Raw genomic sequence first — 9,469 nt, 5'->3', positions numbered from 1 at the left:
GGTACGGCGTGAAAGGAAGAAGCGGAGGGCTTTGGGTCCTTTGTGATGGGGGATGGAGGTGTACAGGGACTGGATGTCCATGGTGAAGATAAGGCGTTGGGGACCCGGGAAGCGAAAATCATGGAGGAGGTGGAGGGCATGGGTGGTGTCCCGCAAGTAGGTGGGGAGTTCTTGGACTAAGGGGGACAGGACCGTGTCAAGGTATGCAGAGATGAGTTCGGTGGGGCAGGAGCAGGCTGAGACAATGGGTCGGCCAGGGCAGTCAGGTTTGTGGATTTTGGGCAGGAGGTAGAAACGGGCAGTGCGGGGTTGTGGGAGATCCCCTGAGGTGATAAGGTTATGGATGGTCTGGGAGATGATGGTTTGGTGGTGGGAGGTGGCGTCATGGTCAAGGGGGCAGTAGGAGGTGGTGTCCGCGAGCTGGCGTTTAGCCTCAGCGGTGTAACGGTCGGATTTCCCCAGACATCCTGCTGGGTACATCACCATAAGGCTCAGGTGTAGTTTGCTGTTCTCGGCCACAGATGGGCACCAGTAAACTGCCACGAGTTGCCACTTGATTCAGGGCCAACATTTCTTTTTACAAATTGATCCTGCGGGATTTTGTGGCACAGTGGTAGTGTCCCTACTTCTGAGCTAGAAAGCTTGGGTTCAAGACTTAGCTGTTCTAGAAGTCTGTCATAACATGTCTGAACAGATTGATTAAAAATATCTACCAATTGATCCAGTTCTTGTTGACTGAGTTTGTAAGTATTCTGGCATGACATTCAAAGATTCCAAATGTTCTGCTGTCTGGGCAGTTCTATTGTGTTATTATTGGCACAGATATTCAACCTTTTGGAATCATAACAGGATTTACACCCCACAGCATTTGTAATGGTGTAATGCTATCAGTAGAATTTCTGTTCTTTGCATATCTATACCAATAATAGTAATAATAATAATAGAAATAATATCAATACATTTTAAAAACATTAAAAGTTGCATGCTTTTTAATCTGTGGTGTAAAACTCAGGAGAAAACACGAGGTCAATTCCTGGAATGGCGGGACTAAATTATGTTGAAAGATTGGAGCGACTGGGCTTATGTACCCTTGAGTTTAGAAGGCTGAGAGGGGATTTGATTGAGACGTATAAGATTATTAAAGGATTGGACACTCTGGAGGCAGGAAACATGTTTCCGCTGATGGGTGAGTCCCAAACCAGAGGACACAGCTTAAAAATAAAGGGTAGGCCATTTAGGACAGAGATGAAGAGAAACTTCTTCACCCAGAAAGTGGTGGGTGTGTGGAATGCTCTGCCCCAGAAGGCAGTGGAGGCCCAGTCTCTGAATTCGTTTAAGAAAGAGTTGGATAGAGCTCTCAAGGTTAGTGGAATCAAGGATTATGGAGATAAGGCAGGAACAGGATACTGATTGAGGATGATCAGCCATGATCATAATGAATGGTAGTGCAGGCTCGAAGGGCAGAATGGCCTACTCCTGCACCTATTGTCTATTGAAATTATACTATGCAAAGTTCCTTGCCAAACACTGAAGATCTCAATGACCAAGACTGTTTTGAAATTAAGAATTAGGTCTTAACAGAAGTCAGCACCACCTTTATTTGAACACATATTCTACATTATACAGCTTACCCTACAAATAATTGCTCAACTTATTTGCTATTTTAAGAGTCAAGGAAAATGGGGTTGTAGTAACATAGTACAAGTTCAAGTGTTCAGTTGTGTCAGTATCACAAGGCACAATTATGCCAAGTTTTATGAAGAGCATGTCTCCTCATAATTTGAATAAGTTCCACAGGGATAGCTTTTTCAAAGAGACTAGTCAACAGCACATTTGCAGGAAATTCAAAATGGAGTAGCATCAGCCGTGAAAGGCTGATGTCCACCACAGGAAAGGAACTTGTTTTAGCAAAGAAACACATACTTGTTAGTCACAATGGCAAAACTGAAACATATGACCAAGACCATAAGACATATGAGCAGAATTAGGCCATTCAGCCCATCGAGTCAGCTCCATCTTTCAATTATGGCTAATATATTTCTCAACCCCATTCTTCTGCGTTCTCCCAGTAACCTTTGATCCCCTAAACAATTAAGAACCTATCTGAACCTTAAATATGCTCAATGACTTGGCTTCCATAGCCTGCCATGACAATGAGTTTCACAGATTAATGACTCTCTGGTTGTAGAAATTCCTTCTCATCTCAGTTCCAAAAGGTAATTCCTTCACTCTGAGTTATTGCCCTAGTCTTTCCTACTAGTGGAAACATCTTCACCATGTCCACTCTATCCTGGCCTCTCAGCATTCTGTAAGTTTCAGTTAGATGCCCCCTCAGCCTTCTAAACTCCACTGAGTACAGACCCAGAGTCCTCGATTGTTCCTCAAACGACAAGCCCTTCATCCCTGGGATTATTCTTGTAAACCTCCTCTGGACTCCCTCCATTCCCAGTACATCCTTCTTAAGAATTGGGGCTGTAAACACTCAATATTCCAAATGTGATCTGATCAGAGCCTTACACAGCCTCAACAGTACATCCTAACCCTCTCAAAACGAGTGCTAACATTTCATTTGGCAGTTAGGAAGGCAAATGCACTTACATGTTAATGTTAAGAGAACCTTGAATTAGGACTCCCATTTCCCTTTGTGTTTCAGATTTCCAAAGCATTTCCTTGTTTAGAAGAAAGTATGCTTCTGTTCTTCTTACCAAAGTACATAACCTCACACTTTCCTACATTGAATTCCATCTGCCACTTCTTTGCCCACTCTCCTCGCTTGTCCAATACTTCTCCAGCCTCCCTGCTTCAACACCACCTGTGCCTCATCTGCAAACTTTGTGTTCGTGCTATTAATTCCTTCATCCAGATTGTTAACATATAACATGAATAGTTCTGGTCCCAACACAGACCTCTAGCTACCAATGCCACTCTGAAAAGTACTTCTTGATCCATACTCTCTGTATTCTGCCAATCCTCTATTCATGCCAGCACTTTGCCCCTAATATTTTGGGCTATTATCTTATTAAGCAGCCTCTTGTATTGCACCTTGTCAAAGGCGTTCTGGAAGTCCAAATATATCATGTCCACTAGCTCCCCTTTGTCTGACCTGCTCATTAACTCCTCAAAAGAATTTTAACATATTTGTCATGCATGACATACCCTTGACAAAGCCATGTTGATTCTGCCCTATTTTACCATGCACTTCCAAGTACTCCACGATCTCATCCTTAATAATGGACTGTAAAATCTTAAAGAAAAAAAGGCTGAAAATACTCAAATCTGGATGTTGAAATAGAAACAGAATTCACGTTTGAGTTGGATATGACTCTTCTTCAGAAGTCCTTTAACTGAATGTGAAATTAGGAGAGCGGAGCTTAGCAATGATTGACAGAGATAGCAGACAATCAAAAAGAATCCAGTTAATTCATTTTTATGCTTCAGTTTGATTTAAAGTGGAAAAAAAAGGTAAAATGCCAAACATTTTCAGATAGAAAAGTACATACAAATAAGATATATTTATATTGACAGATGGATTAGGCACACATGTATGCCTAAATATAAGAAATTAACAGTTTTCTTTCCACTAAAATGGCAATGAAATAAACTATTTCTGATATACACAATGTAATTTACAATTTAATTGAATGTCTAGAATATCTAGTAATAAACTATGCAGTAATACTTGTTTAGTCTGAATACAAAATTACCCCAGATACTTGTTTCTCAGAGGTCCGCATTTGTTGTGCTGTTGCCATGGAAACAGGAAAAGAGTTTGCTGTTGTTTCCAATGAAGTATAATCCTATGGTAGAAAGACATAGCATAGATTGAAAGACAGAATTCAAAATAAATGTGAAACATAAAATCTTGGAACAGTAACTGATCCAACATGAGCACAGTGAGATCTGCTGTATCATTTATACACTTTAAAGTTGTATTTACAGTATAAAGTATTTTGAATTATGTATAAATTACAATATGGATAGAGACCATTTGGTTTAACAGTCTGTGTTGGTGTTTAACCTCAACAACATTCCTAATCCCATTTCATCTTCAGTTTAATCTTTTCAACCAAGAAAGTAACTTGTCATTAATTGCTGACGGTTTCCACTGTTCTATCCTTTTGGACTAAATCTTATATCTAAGCTGTACTGAATATCACATGTATTCAAATACACAAATTATTCTTGTTTAAAATGTTAATGCATCAGGCAGCATTAATTCTCGAGAATGTGTATTTGGTTCCACAGCTTGAATTATGCCATGGCTACCAGAAATAGACAATGCATTCTGAGCATGGTCTACTTAGAGTCATAGACATGTACAGCATGGAAACAGACCCTTTGGTCCAACCCATCCATGCCGACCAGATACCCAACCCACCTGCCAGCACCCGGGCCATATCCTTCCAAACCCTTTCTATTCATATACCCATCCAAATGCTTTTTAAATGTAGCAATTGTACTAGCCTCCAACACTTCCTCTGGCAGCTCATTCCATTCACAGACCAAACTCAGCATGAAAACGTTGCCCCTTAGGTCTCTTTTACATCTTTCCCCTCTCACCCTAAACCTATGTCCTCTAATTCTGGACTCCCCCAGCACAGGGAAAAGACTTTGTCTATTTATCCTATCAACGCCCCTCATAATTTTGTAAACCTCGATAAGGTCACCTCTCAGTCTCCGACGCTCTAGGGAAAACAGCCCCAGCCTGTTCAGCCTCTCCCTATAGCTCAAATCCTCCAACTCTGGCAACATCCTTGTAAATCTTTTCTGAACTCTTTCAAGTTTCACAATATCTTTACAATAGGAAGAAGACCAGAATTGCATGCAATTCAAAGTTTGTGAGAAGATTTGTAGCTCGGGTGCTCGTTGCTGTGGTTCTGTTCGCTGAGCTGGAAGTTTTTGTTGCAAACGTTTCGTCCCCTGTCTCGGTGATATCCTCAGTGCTTGGGAGCCTCCTGTGAAGCGCTTCTGTGGTGTTTCCTCTGGCATTTATAGTGGCCTGTCCCTGCTGGAAGCAGGAAACACCACAGAAGCGCTTCACAGGAGGCTCCCAAGCACTGAGGATGTCACCTAGACAGGGGACGAAACGTTTGCAACAAAAACTTCCAGCTCGGCGAACAGAACTACAGCATTGCATGCAATATTCCAACAGTGGCCTAACCAATGTCCTGTACAGCCGCAACATGACCTCCCAACTCCTGTACTCAGTACTCTGACCAATAAAGGAAAGCATACCAAACATCTTCTTCACTATCCTATCTACCTGTGACTCTACTTTCAAAGAGCTATGAAGCTGTACACCAAGGTTTCTTTGTTCAGACACACTCGTCCAGGACCTTACCATTAAGTATATAAGTCCTGCTAATATTTGCTTTCCCAAAATGCAGCACCTCGCATTTATCTGAATTAAACTCCATCTGCAACTTCTCAGCCCACTGGCCCATCTGATCAAGATCCTGTTGTAATCTGAGGTAACCTTCTTCACTGTCTACTACACCTCCAATTTTGGTGTCATCTGCAAACTTACTAACTACATCTCTTATGCTCACATCCAAATCATTTATATAAATGATGAAAAGTAGTAGACCCAGCACCGATCCTTGTGGCACTCCACTACTCACAGGCCTCCAGTCTGCAAAACAACCCTCTACTACCACCCTCCGTCTTCTACCTTTGAGCCAGTTCTGCATCCAAATGGCTAGTTCTCCCTATATTCCGTGAGATCTAACCTTGCTAATCAGTCTCCCATGGGGAACCTTGTCGAAAGCCTTACTTAAGTCCATATAGATACTTGAATGTATCATTGTTACTGGCAGTCCTTTTAATCTCCATAATCACTTTAGGATGTAAATCTCTGATGCAGAACCTTCAAAATATTGAAAATATACTTTAGGTGCACCTGCGTGAGCATCTTTGTGAAAAAAACCCATCTGCAATGCTGCCTTGAGTGAAATATAGGGCCAAATAAGATGAAAAGTGGTTCCTGGGCTCTCAATTGCTGGTTGGGGGACATCTTGCAATTTCACCAGAGGTTACCTCTTAATTGGTCACCAGTGACCCACCACTAAATTAAGAACGGTGGAACTCATTCCGTGCCCCCAGTCTACGACCTGTCCTCTCACTGTTACCTGTCTTCTGTCTATTACCTGTTGTCTCATTCTGTGATCTGTCCTCCATCTATGACCTGTCATGTCTCTCTCTCTCTCTCTCTCTGTTACCTGTTTGTCTATTACATGTCGTCTTGCTCTGTTACCTGTCCATTACCTGTTGTCTCGTTCTCTTTTTGAAACACTCATGAGCGCCTTTTTCAAGACTTTACCTCACCCGTCGACATCTCAAACCAAGAGTTTGAGATCTTGTCATCTCTGAAATACCGAGTGCCTGCCTCTTGACATTCAAGCCTTCTCCACTTTGAATTCCCTTTCTCTCCATCCTGCATACCTGTTGGGTGGTTTCTGTCGTCTGGCGTCTGCCTCCTATAGTGCTGGCATAGTTGTCTGGATGTGAGTCATTGGGTCCATTTCCCCTTCACTGCTGCTTTGGCTGCCAGGTAGGAAATCTTCGAATTCTTTGAGGACTTTGAGTTCTCGCAGTCCTGCGACAGTGTCTGTTGCATTCTCCTCTATACTGGAACTAGGCCCATATGATAACATCCTTAGACATGTCTAGTGCCTCGCGTTTGTGGACAATCGCAGATGGAATTTGCACTTCCAGTTTTGGCATGCTTAGACTGACATTCCTGTTGCTGGCACACAGGATTCCAGCAGTGGTATGAGGTGGAAGGTGGAGGAATTCTTTCATGGTGTTCCGTATGATTTGGTCCAGCTTTATCAGTGTGCTTTGAGATGCTTCAGACAGGATCAAATGAAAATACAATCTGGGGATTGTATGAGTTTTTAGGATTTCTAGGTGTTGCCTCGGTCGGAGAGATACTGCCTGTATTCTTTTCACCCAGGTCTCTCCTCCTATTCTCCTTCCAACACACCTGCCCACTGGTTGATACAAATACCCAGGTATTTCTCAGTATCTCCTGGGGTTATATAAACTATAGATTTGTTACACAGCCTCCAGTTAGTGAAGTGATTATACAGGAAGGTCTTCCTCTTAAAAGTAAAGTGGAAACCCTTTGACTTTGCGATGTTAATATGGAGGCCTGTGTGGTCACAGTATGACTGCAGCAGCTTCAGATTCCTCACCACACCGATGTGACAGTCACTCAGAAGGGCTATGTCATCTGAGAAGGCCAGAGTCGAGCAGTTGACTCTTCTGCCACCCAGGGGCATGGCGACCCGAGTCGGCCTTCTCCAGAGAGCATATCAAAGAATTCAGAGTGATGTTAAATAACATTGGATCACCCGTCTCAATGTTTATTGGAGTGGTATAAGTACCGTTCCATTCTACCACAGTTGTATTGCTAGTGTAGAGATCCTTGATCAGGCCTACAAAGGCTTTTGGAAGATTTGCTCTTTGCAACATTTTTAATAGTAGCTTGTGCCCAACTGAGACAAACACTTTCGCCAGATCAACAAAGTCAACTGCGAAGTCCTCACGGTTATGCTTCGCTCCCTTAATTATGTTCTCGAGGATGACAATGTTTTCATTGCACCTGGGTGTGGCTGCTAGAAACCCCTTTTGTCTGTTGTTTATTTCAACAGTTTCACTGAGGCGTTTTGCCATTATTTTTGTGAAAGCCGTAGCAGCATCAGACCAATGGTTATTGGCTGCCAGTTGTTGATGTCTTCATCCTTGCACATAGGAATCAAGACTGTTTGACTCTTTGTTAGTGATTCCAGTATCATGCTCGATTTTAACCTTAGGGAGAAGAGTCGGGATGGAGGGGTTTCCTCCTCCTCGTGAATGGATCTTACATCACTCAGTTTCAGGCTGTCTGGTCTAGCGGTACTGTGCTCGTCTATCCCCTTGATGGTTGCCTCAACCTCTTCCACCTCTATGGGTTTCATCGAGAATCCATCATCTACGTTCCCTGTATATGGGGCATATTTACTAATATTAGATTTATGATTTGGTACTGAAGGTTTCTCTCTGAAACATGCCTTCAGTTCCTCTTGTGCGAGAGGACAAGCGGATGAGGTCAGCACCACCATGATCTCTCGAGCTAGCTGGCGCCGGTTGGTTTTGTAGAGCTGCTGCGTTGCTCTGAACAGAGTTCTACATGTTGCCCATCTTTTCTTTGTGCCGGTATTATTGCCGGTCTTTTTGTCTTTTTTACTCTGGCCTTCTCGAGGCTTATTCCATTTACTCTCTCTCCCTACCATTCATTATTAGGTCGATAATACTCTCCATCAGTCCAACCCCTAGGGCCAGAGTGTCCGGGTTGTTCCTTGCACTCATGAGCTCCTCAGCTTGTTTTAGCTGGTCATCTACGCCCCTATGCTTAGGGATTGAAGCCGGTGTTCTGTGGTTGGCTCTTTGGCACGGGTTTGATTCATCTGACTTATCTCGGACACTCTCTGCCTCCAATTTCTGCAAGTCATTAGCTATGAGGAGAAAGTGAGGACTGCAGATGCTGGAGATCAGAGCTGAAAATGTGTTGTTGGAAAAGCGCAGCAGGTCAGGCAGCATCCAAAGAGCAGGAGAATCAACGTTTCGGGCATGAGCCCTTCTTCAGGAATGAGGAAGGTGTGCCAAGCAGGCTAAGATAAAAGGTAGGGAGGAGGGACTTCGGGGAGGGGCGTTGGAAATGCGATAGGTGGAAGGAGGTAAAGGTGAGGGCGATAGGCCAGAGTGGGGGTGGGCGCGGAGAGGTCAGGAAGAAGATTGCAGGTTAGGAAGAGGCATAGGACAGATGTTAGGGGTAGGTTCTTTACTTAGCGAATCGTGAGTTCATGGAATGCCCTGCCAGTAGCAGTGGTGGACTCTCCCTCTTTATGGGCATTTAAGCGGGCATTGGATAGGCATATGGAGGATAGTGGTCTAGTGTAGGTTAGGTGGGCTTGGATCGGCACAACATCGAGAGCCAAAGGGCCTGTACTGCGCTGTATTCTTCTATGTTCTATGAAGGTGGTGCTGAGTTCGAGGGTTGGGACTGAGACAAGGTGGAGGGAAAGGAAATGAGGAAATTGGAGAAATCTGAGTTCATCCCTTGTGGTTGGAGGGTTCCTAGGCTGAAGATGAGGCGCCCTTCCTCCAGCCGTCGTGTTGGTATGGTCTGGCGATGGAGGAGTCCAAGGACCTGCATGTCCTTGGTGGAGTGGGAGGGAGAGTTGAAGTGTTGAGCACGGGGTGGTTGGTCTGGGTGTCCCAGAGGTGTTCTCTGAACTTTCTGCAAGTAGGCGGCCTGTCTCCCAAATATAGAGGAGGCCATATCGGGTGCAGCGGATGCAGTAAATGATGTGTGTGGAGGTGCATGTGAATTTGTGGCGGATATGGAAGTATCCCTTGGTGCCTTGGAGGGAAGTAAGGGGGGAGGTGTGGGTGCAAGTTTTGCATTTCTTGCGGTTGCAGGGGA

At 43.9% G+C, this 9,469-nt stretch overlaps 1 protein-coding gene across 7 annotated transcripts in view; it reads right to left on the bottom strand.

The window, feature by feature from the left end:
- Positions 1-9,469, bottom strand: part of zte38 (zebrafish testis-expressed 38) — a 63,031-nt gene that overhangs the window by 47,790 nt on the left and 5,772 nt on the right. For all 7 annotated transcript variants that reach the window (XM_043699093.1, XM_043699089.1, XM_043699087.1 and 4 more), the window contains exon 2: positions 3,705-3,797. In XM_043699093.1, the coding sequence (XP_043555028.1) occupies positions 3,705-3,752 (48 nt within the window). In that variant the 5' untranslated portion in view covers positions 3,753-3,797. The remainder of the gene's footprint in view (positions 1-3,704; positions 3,798-9,469) is intronic.

Source organism: Chiloscyllium plagiosum, chromosome 11, assembly GCF_004010195.1.
Source record: "Chiloscyllium plagiosum isolate BGI_BamShark_2017 chromosome 11, ASM401019v2, whole genome shotgun sequence".
NCBI classification, from domain to species: domain Eukaryota; kingdom Metazoa; phylum Chordata; class Chondrichthyes; order Orectolobiformes; family Hemiscylliidae; genus Chiloscyllium; species Chiloscyllium plagiosum.
This window is presented reverse-complemented; position numbering and strand designations above follow the sequence as displayed.